Source organism: Anabrus simplex, chromosome 8 (genome assembly GCF_040414725.1).
Source record: "Anabrus simplex isolate iqAnaSimp1 chromosome 8, ASM4041472v1, whole genome shotgun sequence".
Taxonomy (NCBI): domain Eukaryota; kingdom Metazoa; phylum Arthropoda; class Insecta; order Orthoptera; family Tettigoniidae; genus Anabrus; species Anabrus simplex.
Window position 1 is genome coordinate 164,877,444 of NC_090272.1, and position 18,685 is coordinate 164,896,128.

The 18,685-nt window shown below is 38.3% G+C and overlaps 1 protein-coding gene across 1 annotated transcript in view; it reads left to right on the top strand.

The window, feature by feature from the left end:
* LOC136878912 (NHL repeat-containing protein 2) overlaps positions 1–17,630 on the top strand; it is a 109,372-nt gene extending 91,742 nt beyond the window's left edge. Inside the window, exon 11 of the mRNA XM_067152516.2 lies at positions 14,286–17,630. Within this exon, the coding sequence (XP_067008617.2) occupies positions 14,286–14,524 (239 nt within the window). The 3' untranslated portion in view covers positions 14,525–17,630. The remainder of the gene's footprint in view (positions 1–14,285) is intronic.
* Positions 17,631–18,685: the final 1,055 nt, after the last annotated feature.

The following is an 18,685-nucleotide window of genomic DNA, read 5'->3' on the forward strand; positions in this document are numbered from 1 at the left end:
TGAAACTGACATTAATATAATTTAGGGATCCCTTTAAAAGAAAAGGATGGCCCCATGGTGTAGAGGTAGCATGCCTGCCTCTTACCCGGAAGCCCCGGGTTCGATTCCCAGCCAGATCAGGGATTCTTACCTAGACCTGAGGGCTGGTTCGAGGTCCACTCAGCCTACGTGATTAGAATTGAGGAGCTATTTGACGGTGAGGTAGCAGCCCCAGTCTAGAAAGCCAAGAATAACGGCCGAAAGGATTTGTGCTGACCACACTACACCTCGTAATCTGCAGGCCTTCGGACTGAGCAGCGGTCGCTTGGTAGGCCAGGGCCCTTCAAGGGCTGTAGTGCCGTGGTATTTGGTTTTGGTTTGGTCTTCTTTAAAAGAGAGAAATAAAGAAAGAAAGGAAATAGCTGAAAACACCAAAGTAAAATAATGATATAAGTGCAATACCATATTATGATCATTAGTTTCCAATAGTGATGTAATACAACACCAGCTAACATGGCTAGAAGTGGAGTCTGAGCTGAAGAACATGAGAAATGGGAAGTCCCCAGGGTTTGATGACCTCACTGCTGACATGATAAAGGCAGCTGGAGCACAAGGCATACAGTGGTTGTATGGAGTTCTCTATATCATCTGGAAAGAGAACAGGATACCAGAGGACTGGATGAAAAGTATCATTATCCTGTTTTTTTTTTTTTAAAGGAAAGAGGAAGAAATGTGGAAATTATAGGGGCATCACTCTACTTTCTCACTCACTTAAACTTCTGGAGAAGATAATTGAGCCGGGCTGAGTGACTCAGACGGTTGAGGCTCTGGCCTTCTGACCCCATCTTGGCAGGTTCAATCCTGGCTCAGTCCGGTGGTATTTGAAGGTGCTTAAATATGTCAGCCTCGTGTCGGTAGACTTACTGGCACGTAAAAGAACTCTTATGGGACTTAAATTCCGGCATCTTGAAAACCAAAAAGTAGTTAGTGGGATGTAAAGCCAATAACATTATAACAAGATAATTGAAAGAAGAATCAGGAATATAGTAGAACTGGTATTGGAGGAGGAGCAACACGGGTTCAGAGAGAGTGGAAGCACTACTGATATGATATTTGTCATCAGAATGCTAATAGAAAAGCACTGGGAATATGGTAAGAACTTAGGGATAGCTTTTATCTACATCAAGAAGGCCTACAACAGTGTGCCTAGTGAGATAATCTGGGAATGCCTCAAAGGTGTAGGTGTGCCAAACTTTCTGATAACCAAGCAAGTTGACCATGTGGTTAGGAGCGCACAGCTGTGAGCTTGCATTCAGGAGATAGTGGGTTCGAACCCCACTGTCGGCAGCCCTGAAGATGGTTTTCCATGGTTTCCCATTTTCTCACCAGGCAAATGCTGGGGCTGCACCTTATTTTAGGCTGCAGCAGCTTCCTTCCCACTCCTATCCCATTGTCACCATAAGACCTATCTGTTTGGTGCGATGTAAAGCAACTTTATTAAACAAATCCACCTCAATAATACAATACAATTTTTCTTATGTTAGGGCTTATACCTCACGATTAACATCCTAATTGGGACATGTTTTTTTGCCCCACATATTGGGCATCATCAGCCAATATCTCGCACCTCAAAATCAGTTCTAATCAGGATCCTGACTATGTGTCAAATGTCTGTATACTTCCTACATTATAAAGGGTGGTGATTAAAAGGTCCATTTTTAGTGTTTTCATTTGACTATTAGAAAATTGCTTATTTGATTATAAAAACTCCTAAGATAACTGCTTAACATACGAAGATAATCCCAAAGATAAGGTCTCCTATTTTTTTTATAAATACATAGACCTGTTTATTTTTACAATGGTTTACATCATTTTACAGCTTGAACATTTAGTTATTTTTCTACATAATCACCATTTTGGTTGATATATTTTTGTAGACACTGTGACAGTTTTTGTATGTCCAGCTCGCTGCCATGCTGTTCAGGAAGTTGTGAACCTCATCTTCCACCTCGTCGTCGGTGCTGAATTGCTTTCCAGCCAAATGTTCTTTCAACTTAGGGACCAAGTAATAGTCACTGGGTGCTAGACCAGGACTATAGGGTGGGTGGGTGATGATGTTCCACTGAAACTGTTGCAGGAGAGCGACGGTTTGCCGGGCGATGTGCGGGCGAGCGTTGTCATGGAGAATGTTTAGCCCTTGCTCAACATTCCTCTTCTCCGGTTCTGAAATGCCTGTCTGAGTTTTTTCAGGGTCTCACAGTACCTGTCAGCATTAATTGTGGTCCCTGCAGCATAAAGTCGACCAACAATACCCCTTTTCGATCCCAAAACACAGTTGTCATAATTTTACCGGCAGACTATGTTTGCTTGAATTTTCGCAGCTTTGGCGAAGAGGGATGCCGCTACTGGCGTGATTGTTGCTTGGTCTCAGGTGTTAAGTGGAACACCCAGGTTTCGTCACCCGTGACAATTGAGTCCAAAAAGTTGTCCTGTTCGGCTGCAAAGTGTTGAAGAAATGCGCAAGAAGAATCAACTTGTTGCCGCATGTGGTCTTCAGTCAGCATGCGTGGCACCCATCTTGCGCACACCTTCTGGTATTCCAACTTTTCCGTTAAAATTCTGTGAGCGGCGCTTCGGGAAACCTCAGGAACCAAAGTGCAGAGATCATTGAAGGTGATCCGCCGACCTTCATGCATGATTTGCTCAACCTTCACAACTCTCGCAACAGTCTCAATGGAAATTGACTAGTCAGGGTCCTGATTAGAACTGATTTTGAGGTGTGAGGTATTGTCTGTTGATGCCCAATATGTAGTGCAAAACATGTCCCAATTAGGATGTTCATAGTAAAGTATAAGTCGTAATATAAGAAATATTGTATTGTATTGAATAGGTGGATTTGTTTGATAAATATATGTGATATTTTAATATTTATATAATATTCACTACAGATCAAAAATGAGATTTATTACTTGCAGTAAAGCAACTTGTAAAAAAAAAAAAAGAAAGGCAGGGAAGTGCCTTGTCACTACTCCTGTTCATCATTGTCATGGATTGGATCATAAAATCCATTAAAGAACATTGCAAAAAGCCCAACACTGTAATATTTGCAGGTGATGATCTGATCTGGGGAGAAAATGAAGCAGAAGTACGGGAGGAACTATATCTTTGGAATGGAAAGTTTAAAGAACATGGACTTAAACATTAGTAAAACAAAAACTGTTGAAATGACTATCTGTAGGAAAGGCACTGTTTCAAACATTTTCCTGGAGGGAACTCTGTTACAATCTGTTTCTAACTTCAAATACCTAGGAAGTACATACCTGCCAAGTATTCCGGTTTTTCCATAAAATGTACGGATTTTGAGTGTGTTTTATGATTGTTCTTTTTTTTTTTTCCAAAATGGCGCCCGGTAATGACGACGTTGTGTTTTATTCTCCGAGTAAATTAACCGTAAAATGTGATGAAAAGTGCGGAAAATGTCGAAAATTAGTGAAAAATGGAATGTTGTGTGATTCATGTGATCGATGGTGGCATTATAAGTGCGGAAATTGCCCTAGAGATGTAAAAACTAATGAAAATGTTGACTGAATTTGTGAGCAGTGTGTTCGGAATGTTGTTGTTGGGGACGGCCTTGACGAAGCACCGAAAACAGTCGATGAGGAATATAAAAGTGCATTAGAAATTATAAACATTCTAAAAAAGGACAATGAGACTCTTAAAGTTGAAAATCAAGAATTAAAAGAAAGACTGCGATCGCTAGAATTTGGGACTGACCATTCTTCGAGTGATATACCGGTACAAGTAACAAACTCGAGCAAGTGGTGTCAGGTAGTTCGTGGATGGCCGGCTAAGAAGAAATCTACAACTGAATTTCCGGAAATAAACATCAGAAATAGGTTTTCTGCCCTAGATAATTTAATTCTGGAAGAAAGTGATCGCGCGCGTGAAACCAAATCATCGCGATCCGTTGCCGTGCCGAGTTTAAAATTTAGGCCTAGAATTCAGATTCAAGACCCAGTTAGGCCTAAATCAGCGAAGGTAGCTGTGTTTGGTGATAGCCAAGGAAGGGGAATTGAGGGAGTGATTAACGACGAGAATATAGCAGCAACCGGAGAAATATATCCAGGAGCTTCTATCAGAGTGTTGTGGAAAACGTAGAAGCAGCAACTAGGAACTTCGGGAGCGGCGATGCAGTGCTTATCATCGGTGGGACGAACGACGTAGCTCGCGACGACGCCAAGAATGTAAGATCACAACTTAAACATACACTAGGGAAGCTGACCCACACTAACGTTTTTGTAGTGAACGTGCCCCACAGGCATGATTTGAGTAGAGACTCGTGTGTGAACATTGAAGTGGACAAGGTCAATACAGATATTGTTAAAATTTGTAAACATTTTCGGAATACTGAGGTTATTGAATGCAGCAGTTTTGAGAGATACTGTTATACAAAACATGGCCTCCATCTAAACAATTCAGGTAAACGAAAGATAGCAAATATTGTTCTAGATTTTATTAATCTTAAGATATGTACTGTAAAACAGGCAACTCCCTTGAGTTATAATACTGACCAGGAAAACTAGTAGAAAGAGCCAGCTGTACTTCAAGCTGGCTCAGTCAGCTAGAAAAAGAAACTCAGGATAGTAAGGAATTTCAAGTTACCCAATTGCAACAGTCAAGTTTTAGGGAGGAAGGGGGTCTGAGATTGCTCTTGGTAAACTGTCAAAGTGTAGTAAATAAACAATTAAAATTCGGTACATTGATGGAATCTTATGAGACTGATGTGGTGATAGGAGTGGAATCGTGGTTGAAAGAAGGGGTGGGTAATAGAGAAGTATTTCCAGAAGGGTACACAGTCTATCGTAGAGACCAAGGAGATAAAAAGGGAGGGGGGGGGTGTATTCTGGTGAAGGAAACTTACTGTTCACATGCATGGTTTACCGATGGAAGGGATGAAATATTAGGGATAAAATTAGTTTGTGATAATATGAAGGAGGTGGGAATTATAGGAACATACAGGCCTGGAAGAGAGGAAAGAGACATGGAAATCTTCGAAAAAAATAATAGATTATACTCGTAAAAACAATAATAATGATATGGTAATAATTGGGGGAGATCTAAATTTGCCTGAAGTTGAATGGAAAGGAGCTGCAAGTGAAGCCCATGAACAGAAACTGGCAAATAAGTTAATTTGGGAGGGAGGATTTACACAAGTAGTACAAGAACCGACTCGTCTCAATAACTTACTAGATGTATTCTTGGTTAAACCATGGGAAATTGTTGATAAAACTGAGGTAATTGAAGGAATAGGAGACCATAAGGCTGTAATAATGGATGTAGGACTCGTACCAAAAACGCTTAATAAGAGGGTTACACAAGACAAGAAATTATACAGAAAAACTAAAGTTGATGAATTTGGGACTTACCTTAAATCACAATTCAGTTGTTGGATAAGTGAAGGGAGTAACGTGGATACACTTTGGGCTAAATTTAAAGGAATTATTTGGGAAGGAGAGAAGAGATTTGTACCTGTTAAGAAGGGTAAAATGACCTCAGACCCTGTTTATTATACAAGGGAAATAAGAAAATTAAAAAGAAAATGTAGAATAGTAAACAGGAAAATCAAAGAGGGTAGGGAGAGTAGAGAAACTAGAAAACAGCTAATGAGGGAACTGAATAGAGTGAAAAAGGAAGCAAAAGAGAATTATATGAATGGCATACTTCAAGAGGGTAATGACCACAAAAGGAAATGGAAAAGCTGTATTCATATATCAGGAATCAAAAAGAAAAAGGAATCCAAATTCCTACAATGGTGGGAGAAGGGGTGAACACTATTTAACAAATACTGAGAAAGCAAACCTATTTAGTACGGAATTTAGAGATTCAGTAGATGATTGTCAAGAGTTGGAAACCGAAACAGAAGATAAAGAGGGAGAGAGACAGAGGGAAACAAGAAGCTTCTCATTCACAAACGAAGATATTTTCAGAGAAATCCAACTGCTTCAGTAAGGAAAAGCAGCAGGAAGTGATCAAATTACTGGGGAGGTATTAAAGACAATGGGGTGGTACATAGTGCCTTATTTAAAATTTCTCTTTGACTATGTCATAAATAATAGTGTAATACCAAAGGAATGGAAGGAATCTATAATAATACCAATTTATAAAGGAAAGGGTGATAAAAGGAAACCAGAGAACTACAGACCAATCAGCCTGACCAGTATAGTTTGTAAAATTCTGGAGAGTTTAATATCGAAGTACATCAGAGGGATATGTGATGATAAAAATTGGTTCATGAGGAGCCAGTATGGATTTAGAAAGAAATTTTCTTGTGAGGCACAACTGGTGGGATTTCAGCAGGACATATCAGATCAGTTGGATTCAGGAGGTCAGTTAGATTGCATAGCCATAGATCTTTCCAAAGCCTTTGTTAGAGTGGAACATGGAATATTATTAAAGAAATTGGAGGGAATAGGATTGGACGTAAGGGTTACACGTTGGATAAAAGCATTTCTAAATTCAAGGGTTCAGAAAGTCAAAGTAGGAAATAATGTATCTCAGGAAGAGAAAGTTTGGAAGGGAATTGCACAGGGTAGTATAATCGGTCCGTTACTTTTCTTAATATACGCAAATGATTTAGGGAACAATATAACATCAAAAATAAGATTGTATGCAGATGACATAATTGTTTATAGGGAAATAAACAACATTGAGGATTGTTCAGAATTACAAAGGGACCTTGAAAGTATCCAAGAATGGGTTGAAGAAAATAATATGAAGGTTAATGGAGGCAAATCAACTGTTACAACTTTTACAAACAGGAGCTTTAAAACTGAATTTGAATATACTTTGGATGAGGTAGTTATCCCAAAAGATGGCAAGTGCAAATACTTAGGTGTGAGATTTGAAAGTAATTTGCACTGGAAGGGTCATATTGATGACATTGTTGGGAAAGCATACAGATCATTACATGTCATAATGAGGCTACTGAAAGGATGCAACAAAGAATTAAAAGAAAAAAGTTACTTGAGTATGGTTCGTCCATTATTGGAATATGCAAACAGTGTTTGGGATCCTCACCAAGAATACCTAATAAAAGAAATAGATAGTGTGCAGAGGAAAGCAGCAAGATTTGTAACAGGGGATTTCAGGAGAAAGAGTAGTGTATCAGAAATGTTAAAGGAACTTGGGTGGGAAACTTTAAGTAAGAGAAGGGAGAAAACTAGACTTATAGGATTATATAGAGCCTATATAGGAGAAGAAGCATGGGGAGATATCCGTGAGAGGCTTCAGTTGGAAAATAATTACATCGGCAGGACTGACCACAAATATAAAATTAGAAGGAATTTTAGCAGAAGCGATTGGGGTAAATTTTCATTCACTGGGAAGGGTGTGAAGGAGTAGAACAGTTTACCAGGGGTATTGTTTGATCCTTTTCCAAAATCTGTACAGATATTCAAGAAGAGAATAAACAGCAACAGATAAAATAAATGAAGTGTTAGAGGGCATTCGACCAGTGCAGGTTATTGTAAATAAAAAAATGTGTGTGAATAAATTAATTCCATCCCCTGGTCTAAGGAGTTTGGACAGCCAAAGTAGGGGACTGCCTGTAGGGGTGAAGTACAGTGGGGACTTCGAGGGCCCTGGGACCGCTACGGTAGCTGTGAAGGCCCTTCAGGAACTCTGAAAAGTGGTGGCAAAAGGGGCTCTGGTTAAGACGCAGCAGGTCGTTATGCTACTTAGGATCCAGAACGGGTAAAAAAAAAAAAAAAAAAGTAAATAAATATATAAATGCAATGTAAATATTAATGTTATACCAGTTGTATAGTATCATTTGAAGTAATTCCATATACTGTATATCAGTTGACTATATTTGTAAGTAGTACAGGAGATATTATAAGTAGAATTTTGTAAACAATATAAATTTATTAAGGATGAGCTGTGTGTTTAATAGAAAACATTGTTAGCGTAAATTGTATAATATTGTATTATAGGAAAAATTTTCTTCTCTTGTTAATTTAATATTTAGTGCTTGACAATAATGTATTTTAGTGTACCATTTGCCACCGAGGTAGACACCTCATTTGCAAATAAAGAGATTTTGATTTGATTTGATGAACAACGTTATTGAACAGATTTTGAATATCTGCGCTTGGTTTCGCTTTCTGCGGTCAAATCGGATTTTTTGACTTTCGATAGTAGCTGGTAATACAGTAGAACTTCGATTTTCCGTTTTTGGAGGGACCACGAAAAAGAAACATGTAACACGGGAAAACGGAAAATCCAGGAATGAATGAAAACCATCAACAATTTGGCTAAACATCACAAAAATGAAATATGTATAATTATAATCTTACAAACACAACTAAACCAAACCAAACTACATCCCCAATGGGCCTTTGCCTGCCAAGAGACCGCTGTTCAACCCAAAGGCCTGCAGATTATGATGTGACGCATGGTCAGTGTGACAAATCCTCTCGGCCGTAGTTCCTGGCTCTCTAGACTGAGGTCACCATCTCACCGTTAGACAGCTCCTCAATTAAAGGTAATTACGTTGGCTGAGTGGATCTGGAACCAGCCCTCATATCCAGGTCAGTTTCCTGACCTGGCAGGGAATCGAACCCGGGCCCTCTGGGTGAGAGGCAGCCAAGTTAGACCGCGGGGCAGGCTTCAAACATTAATTACCGGCACGCGAATTAAAATTCTCCATACTTCACATTCAGTTTTACCAGAGAAACGTCGTCAGTTTCCCGTGAAAACTTCTTTCAGTTCAGCAAGTTTGATCAACCAAACGTTGAAAAATCTAATAACGCCAAGCCAAACAACAATCGACCGCAAGTAGTTTTTAATTCTCTAATCTAATAAAATAAAGCACATTAGATACTAAAGCGCCTAACATGATGGCAAAAAACCCTTCTTTTCTTAATCTTCTGTTATCTGGTCTCCGGTATACAGTTCGTAGTCAGTTTCTGGAAATATAGAACTGCACAAATTAGGCATACATCAACTTTTAAAGGTTATGTTGAACTCGACACTATGATTTTGAATGTACGTATTGATTTTCAAAAGTTCTCCAATGCGTTATATTCAATTCTGCCCGTCAGTAATCACAATCAAATTGGAAAGAGAAAATATATCGTCAGAACTTCAGAAATGACGGTTATTCGTGACCTTGAACTCAGCTGAAAAGCGTGCTCGCTGCACAAATCAGTACGATTTGGAAATGATACAAACTATTTAAATGTAACGTGGGCAAATAAAATGACTGAGGTTTTCATGACATTTTAACACAGAAATGTAAAATTCCCAGTCTTATATTAGGACCAAAACAGTAATAGGCAATCCCAAGACCTCCCATGACTTTCTGTATATGTAAGGTGCAACATATGTTCTGGTCTTGATAACATAATCTTATATGATATTAAAATACTAGATTCGTGTTAAAAAGGAGCAGTTTCGGTTCTTGCCTGAAAGCCCAGTGACTATACAGTGCCCTGAGGAAATTGCCGGAAACCTGTTCAGAGATACAGTCGAAAAAATTAAAAATATAAACATCTAAATCTGGACATAATGTGGACGTTTTACAAGTGTGAGCATTTGACAAAACTCTTCTGTCATTAAGTAGAGCTGTCTAAAAATGCGCTGTCTTCTTCCAATTGTTGTGGCCACCCTCTGCTTTGTGATTTCTGAGGATTCTCTAAACAGTACAACCCGAATGCGATGCTAAGATGGTCCCTTACGCAAGTTAACCGCCGATTGCTTTTCCAGTACAGGACTTGCTCTAATTATCGCAATAACGGGGCGTTAATGCCAAAATCCGGAAGTGTGCCGTAGCCGCCCTTTCGTCAGATACAGTTTCTTGAAAAATACTTAATCGAGGATTTAGCGTTGATGGGACTGACATTTCTGGACGGTTGATCCGGGAAATTGTTTCTTCGAGGAACGGATAATGCGGGATTTTTACAACGTGATTTAATTAGGATGCTCACGGGACCACGTAATTTGAACGCATAATCCGGGAAAACGTAGTTTCTGGGATCGGATAATCGAGGTTCCACTGTACTAGGTGCTGTGTTTGAAATCCGACCGGTAAATATTTTGATAATCACATCGATTATCACCGTGCTTTTGTCACCTGTTCGACCTCAACTGTTCCCAAACAAGTATCAGATCAAAAATTAGAAATATGGCTTTTCAGGCGTTGCTCTATTAACCAGCATTTCGTCTTAGGTCTGACACTAGACTCTTCAGAGTGGGATGTGTCAGACCCTACCCACTGATGCTGGGGTGTATGCAGGTGAACTTATCAGAAGCCTTTTATGAGGCACAGTCTGATAACTGCATAAATAAAATTAAGGAAAAATATAATGCTTAAAATAATATTAATTCAGGACAATAATACTCTAATCATAAATCATCCAGAAGGAAACAGATTAACTCATGTAAAAAGTCATAAGGTGGAGATAGAAATAATGAATCACAGGTATCTCAAACAACTTTAAATTCACAGATACGCAGAATAATGGAGAAAAATATGAATAGTAACACACAATTGATAACATCAAAATCGAGGCTGAATACATTATAGTCGAATCGTAATACAATGTACTTGAATACGACCTCTTTTAATGTTTCAAATGAAATTATTAAACCTTTTATCATTAATTAGAGGAAGCACAATGTAGAAGAAGTTCAACAAATTCAAATAAGGTAAAATACATGGGCAAGTGACGTCTCTACAATTGTTACCATAATGTATGCAAGCAGACACACTGTTCGAAAAATGACGATGGGTCTCAACCGAACCCAACTTCATGACATCGCTATTGCCATAATACAATTTTCAATAATCATAGTCCGCAATCATTTATATAGCATTTGACAAGCTGTACATCATGGTACATTTCCAAATTTATTTCTGAGCCTTGTGATCTTTGCTATTTCTATGCAGCCCATTCTAGCAAATACACCAATGGCTTGGAAGGCGTAATATTTTTTAATCGATGTACTTTGTCCTTGTGGCAGCCTCCTCATGGGGGAAGTTGTATTAATAAATAAATATCAATTAATTCTACATTACATGGTTAAATGTTACAGTTGGGGAAATGCTATAGTATTATTATTTTCCAAGTTCACAATTTTCCAAGTTGCAGTACACCTTAACACCAAATCAACATAGCATCTATTTCATGGCTTCATGATGCCTTGTCCCTCCTTAAGCACAACTTCATTGATAACTTTGAAGTGCAGTCCAAAAATAAGGAAGTGAGTCACACTTGATCGAATGAATCACAGTAAGGTTCAAGCTGAGAAGATGAAATGTAGATTACTCACACCATTCTTCATTTAAGGAATCTTGAAGTTACGTATCATAGAGCAGTGAAGACTTTACCACATTGCAGTTCCTTCCTTTCCACGGATACTATGTTTCCACAACTAGAAGATTACAATTAGTCCAATGTTCTCCAGTTTCTTCATCTGAACTTGAACTTCTGAAAGTAGGATAAGCCCAGCTTCATTTTAACAAGGGCATGCAGCGGCATGATGGAGGTCAACATGCCACCACAACGCGATGAAACAGATTGCTTGCTCTCGAGATCACAACTGCTTCGAGACAAGCGAAAGCCCATAGCCATGCACAGAGGAGCCGACATGTAGTACACAATAATTGTAATGCTAGGTAGCACGCCTATGTTCATCTGTATTAATAGCAGCACTGCGCAGTTCAGTTCATAGCATTAGCAGGATGAACACTCATAGGAAGTATGACAATTACATTTGAGTAAGCGGATGAACAGCTCTCCCATAGAAATGACACAAATTTAAAACTTTCAGTCTTGCCAAAATTAATCAATTTTAATGCCTCAATCGTTATAACTTAATTATTTTTCATTACTTCCAAAGAGAATATATATATATATTTTTTACAATTTACTTTATGTCGCACCTACACAGGTAGGTCTTATGGTGACGGCAGGACAGGAATGAGTTAGGAGTGGGAATGAATCAATAATGGCCTTGATTAAGGTACAGCCCCAGCATTTGCCTGGTGAGAATATATGATTTCATCTATTGGAAAGGTATTCTCTACAAAATTTCTCTGAATATTCCCAACAGTATACTTAATATCACATGAGAATGTAGGGTTTCTGATGTTACATGGCCAGAAAAGAGCTTGTGAAATAGGAAGCTGTGTTGTATTTGTTATCGCCCAATGGACTAGTGATTGTTATTTTCTTTAAAATTTTGTTTGTGTGTGTGGAGTTCATGCAACATTAAAATTATATTTCAACTATAGAATGCTTCAAATTGTGAACAGCATGCTGCAGTACATTTCTGTGAAGGCCATGGAAACAGGTTAGATGATGTAAGACCCAGACTATTACATATTCCTCACTGCTTGATTCCATGAACTGGTTGATGAACATTTAAAGAAAAATCGTCAAATTACCCTATGTTTTCTGGAATGTCAGCCACAGTCATTTGTTCTGTTATTCGTTGTCTGTAACTCGTTTCTGAAAATACAATTTCTCCTGCTTACAATCCACTAGCACTCAATGCTGTTTATGCTTGTACTTCTGATGACTGAACAAGCCAATTCTAGCGTAAAACATGTCGGCACAGATTGCACTCTGTGAATGGGGAGGGCAAAGCTCCATGTGATAGAGTATCCATATCTGTAATTTAGCCTCTTCATGCCTACACGCTCTTGCTCTAACAGTTCAACACCAGCAGAGGTGGTTCAGTGCCATAGCATGCAATCCTTGGCAAATGTGTCCCAAGTTTGAAAGTTGATGTTTGTAACTTTCACGGTTTGTTAAAGCTGGTCTTTACAATGATTCCAAGGGGCACCACTGGGTCTTGTGACTAAAGAAAGTTCACCATGCAGGAATAGGCGAGGAAGTCTGGTGGAACTCATATGGCAGATATGCCCAGTCCACTGAAGCCGATGGCCAATGCTAGAGGCTTCTACACTGTTCATGCATACTTTCTCAAGAACTGCTAGATTGAAGACATGGTTCTCCCATTTGTTTAAGGTGGAACAAAGTTTCTGTTGATGAAAACTCTCAAGTTTCTTGATGTCATGGCAGTATAATGCCTAGGTTTCACATCCATAGAGTAACATTGTGAAGATGAATGCATGAGTTTGGTATGAACTGTTAGGTCTTTATTCCTAAAGACCCATTTGGTTAGCCAATGAAATGCCAAATGAGCAGCACACAATGTTTTCCACAGCCTCGGTGCATGAGAAGTGTTCTACCTGTTCCAATGTCAGGGACAATAAACTCTGCAAGGCTAGTTTCTGTGATAGGTTGGGCAAGGATCTTGTTTTTCTATGCATTGATGGTAACACCAAAATGCACTCTCGAAACTATTGACAGACTGCTGCAGCACCTGAGGTGTTTGTTTATTGTATGGCTTTTAGTGCTGGGAGTGTCTGTGAACATGTCTTTCCTTCGGATGATTGTGTGCCAAAAGCCCGTATTCAATTCCAAACTTCTGCAGTGTTCATATGGAGTGAGAGCATATGACGCTATTGATGGTGATCTGTCTGTCAGATGAAAATGTTAAGTCTTGAGCAGACCCCTTTGTGTTATTTGACAGGAGTAGACTATGTGCCAACACTGGGTTTCACCCTCTCCCTACCTTATTATCATCATCACCATGCCACATCCAGACACACAGGTTGCCCATGGACATCAAATAGAAAGACCTGTTCTAGACGAGCCGAACATTTCATCGGATACTCCTGGCACTAAAAGCCATACACTAAATAAAAATAAAGAAATAAATAAATAAATGATTATCATACATGTCAACTTGTTTGTTTCATATTGTAATGTTGTTTTGCTTCTCTGCTTATTTATTTTTCTATTTAAATAAATATTTTTGAGTTGTTGTTGTTGTTGTTGTTGTTGTTGTTGTTGTTAGCTTGAAGGGATCTGGATGAAAATGATAAAATTTACTGAATCACAGAAGTATGCCTAGTTTCTAAAACTAATTATTGACTGCTTGTCTAGATTTACAACACCTTTTAAGAAAGTAAAATTACAACCTCAACTTCCATATTTTTTACATAGACAGAATCGCATTGTCTCATTAGAGATGGATAGTGTTCTAACAAATAAATACATTATAGGAAAGCTAGCTCTTGTACCAGTGATCATCCTTCGGACACCCGTAACATACACAACAAGGACATTTACTAAAGTCAAGATTAAAACTTTCTGTGAGTATGAGGAGATGATACACAACATGATATGTATCTTAAATAAATCTGTGTATTAATATGTCAGTTTCTGTTACAGATTCCACATGGTTAGCTGAACCAAGCAGTGGAGAATTTACTTCTCAGCTGAAGCTACAGTTGACAGTACCAAGCGGAAAGCCAAATTCTATAAGCCGTGCCACTCTATCACACCGGCTTTTTGTATGTGAAGGTGCTACTCGGTGTTCTCTCAAAAACATTCACCTCAGTATAGTTGTACACTATTGTCCTAGTGCCTCTACCTCTATTTCCCATAAATTTGAGCATATTGTTCCATAGCATTGTCATAATTCATAGTTGCATATCACTGTAATGCTTTAAAACTAACTTATGATTTTCTGCACAAAATAGCCTGTAAGAGAAATCTGCATTTTAAGAAAGTCTGCAAACATTCTTGTAGCTAAATACTACCAGTTTCTAGTTTGTGATCATGTTTTCTACTTCAATCTGTCCCTGGCATAAATAGCAACACTTTCAGAATTTTTTGCCAACTTTTTATATAATGCTAAATTGAAGCACATTCACACTAAACAGCTGTTGGTTTGTTGCTAGACCCATTTTACTTTTATTTGTATTTATTTCTGTTACCATAGGGTTGCCAGATGTGCAGTTTTACCTGTAACAATATCTTTTTTTCCTAATTTTATTTCACATAGGCCCTACAATGCAACCTGAATGTTCTGTATTGTTTAGGAAAAAATGATCTTAAAAATCTTGCATTTTATACCATAGCACTAGAGTTAAAAAGTGTGCAGTTTTGATCAAAAGTTGAAAATATTTTTAAGTTTATTAGAGTCAGTAGGTTTAGAGGAAAAGCTAGATATTGATTTAATATATTCTTAAGTTGTTAATTAAAACATTCAACTTGTTTTCTGAAGAGGGTAGTGAGAAACTAAAAGTAACTATTCAAACTGGATATGCAGTGCTCAAAGAATGTTTTGTATAGTACGATTTCACACAGTATATCATCACTGCCGGTACAAAACCTCTTATGTGAAATATTATAGCTTAGAAGTTTGGCCGGTAAGGTTCTGTCATCTAAGGTGCAATATTGTGTGCATATCGTCAAGGCATTCTCGCTCTTCATACTGTATGTGCTGCGGGTCAGTATATCTCCAAAAATATTATCACATAGGAGGTTTTGTCCCGGCAACGACGATATGTCACAGTACTTCAGACATGTTTACAGTATGCACTGTAGGCCAATGTCCGAAACACCATCATAGTAACGCTCCACACAGATCAGGATTGATATGTGTCTGATAGAAGGAATTTGTCATTTTGGTTAGTTTAACATTATCACTCATAAGGTCGGTGGTGTATGGACAACACATGTAGGACTGAGGTAAACACTGCAAGAGTACCCATATCTGCTACCAACCGCATTCAGTTGTGACATTGTTGCATGAAGAATGGCATCAATTGGATGTTGCTGCTCATGTTTGAGTGAATTAGAGTGATATCTCCAGAGTATAGAAAAAGTTCATGAAAACACAAACGGTTGCTGATCAACAATTTTGCCCACGCAAAAGAACTTGCTTGGTGGATCGGTATTTGTTGCTTGGGGCACATCGTAGGCCCACTGCTACTGCCACCTCGTTCAGCCAGGATCTTCAGAAGGCCTCCGCACCGGAGTGAATGTGTTAGATCGGGTGCAAAATCAGCTGTACTGTGGGAGGACTAATATCTAGGAGGCCTGTGCCAAAAGTCGTACATCGTAGTGCAGCTTGTGTGAGGTGGCCAACAGCTAATAGCCCATGACATCAGGAACTGAGGAACTCTTTTCTGATGAAGTCACAATAAACTTGCACCACCAATACAACAGGAACATTAGTCGGAGACAATCTGGTGAGAGATGGAACAAGCCCCTTCATACTGGAGCGCTATCAGCAGCAAGGGAGTTCCATCATGTTTTAGGGAAGGATTATGTTTGGTCGATGTATGCCTATAATTCCTATCCAGGGTAGCATGACTGGTCTGATATACTGAGATAACAACCTACAGTTATAGGATTTATTGCCACTGTGTACGAGGGCTTTACACTAGTGGATGATAATGTTCGTGCCCATCGAGTCAGTGTTCAGTCAGTATCTTGAAACACATGGCATACAGAGTATGGCGTGGCTGGCATATTCTGTGTATATAAACTGTGTTGAGCATGAATAGTGTGAACTGGAGAGAGCAATTGCCCACTGTCCTAATTCTCCTGCTAACATTCAGCAACTGACTGAAACTGAATCGAAGAGTGGGATAATCTGCCCCAAAACGTGTTGGATTCTTTGGTGCTGAGTAAGCTTCATTATATTTAATCATGGCTCAGGGTCTGACGTTGTTGTACACTGTATTGATCTGCCACACAGTGAACGATAATTTTGTGTTCAAAATCCCACTTAACCAACTTTGTGCTTAATTGTTGCAATCTGTAGCTTTTGCATTGTTGACTGCATATTATTTATCTTTGTATATACACTTTGTACTGTATAATGTACATATATAATAAAAAGCACAGTAAACCAGAACTTGCAAAACTTTCCTTTGAGCACTGTATATTATAGGTTTACTGTAATTATAGCAGAAAAAGTTAATATTTTAGAGAGAAAATCCACTAACGATATATGTATGTTTAGTCATCAGCCCGAAGGCTGGTTTGATCCTCAACAGTTCCACCATCAGCTGTCATAGATGGCCTAGACATCACTGAAGAGGCGTACTAGGGAAATGAGGAGTGAGGTAGTTTCTCATTGCTTTCCTCACCAAGCCAGAAGTTGATTTTACATATCAGTCTTCCAAGCCCACTGAAATGCATGCACCAACCGACCCTATGAGCAACAGTTTCACACCATTCATAGCAGGGACTGGCTGCATAAGGAATGGCACTACTAGCATCGCTCAAACCTCAGTCACTTTCATATTGTCAAAGCCAAGTATAAGATAGAGACAGATCAATGAAAGTAACAACTTTGCTCTAGCCTATACCAGACGACATAGTGTACTGTAAACACTAGGTCCTGCCAGCAAAGACACTAACGATAGCTGTCATATTTTTAGGGGAACCACAACGATTTAACCTACTTATTAATCCATATAAGGACGTAAGAAATGAAAATACATTTAATTAATTTTCATGGAATTTTTAAATGTTATAATATTCATTATTCTTGGGCAGCTACCCCCGGTGGATTCTATTCATTCGAATTACTTTTAAATTATGCAGATGATCTATACTTCTTTGTTAAGTATATTTCCATCTAACGCATGTATGGAAAATTAATTTTAGGTAATGACTATAAAATGGAGGAATGAAAGAAACAGAAGTTATCTAGATGTATTAAGAAATGAATTATATAGTTTATCTATGATGAGAATTCTAAGCATTTTTTTTTTTTTTTTTTTTTTTTTTTTTTTTTTTTTTTTTTTTTTTTTTTTTTATAATGGAAGCCATTTGTTTTCAGTTTTGACTTGGTTTATCTATAACTATTAAGTTCTTCAGTGTGCCAAAACTAATTCAGGATAAAATAACAGAAAAAGAAAACATTTAATAACAGATTATACCTGAAAAAAAGAAACATTTAATTAATTAAAATCTGTTATTGATTTTTTTCCAGATATTTTGCTCATTTATTTTATCCTGTACATATTAGTTTTGTCAGACTGAATAACCTAATGGTTATAGAAGTCCAAGGAATTCTCACAAAAAAAAAAAATTGTTGAGCTACCGAGGCATGTTAAAATGAGAAGTACTGTACTTGTGAAATGTAAGTCTATACTGTATGTATGTTCCTCAGCCCTAAGGCTGGTTGGATCCTCAACAGCTCTGCCATCAGCTGTCATAGATGGCCTAGACATCACTGAAGAGGCGTATGAGGGAAATGAGGAGTGAGGTAGTTTCCTGTTACTTTCCTTACCGAGCCAGTAGTTGCTATTTCATACCAGACTTGCTGCATGAGGAATGGCATTACTAGCATCGTTCATACCTCAGTCACTTTCATATTGTCATAGCCAAGGATAAGACTGAGACAGGTCAGGTCAAAGAACATAACATAATTGCTCTAGCCTATACCCGAAGACATAGTGCACTAAAAACACTAGGTCCTGCCAGCAAAGGCATAAGTTTATACTAATTAACAAATTATTAGTTTCTAATAAATATTTTACATTGGTATATTATTAATTATTAGGTAATATCTTTGATCTCTTCTTCCATTTATGAAATGGCTGCACTGTAAGGTAAAGAAATCAAAGTGTTCCTTACTTGCCAATTGGAATCTGGCAACCCTACACAGTCATCACCATCATCGTCATCATTATAATTAGTAGAGATATGGCGATGAAACCGGAAAGAACTACAGCAAAACCTTGTTGATTCGGAAGTCATTGGTCGCAAAAATTGGACTTTGAATTACGTTATTTTGAATTAACCGTCAACTCGTAATTCAGAAA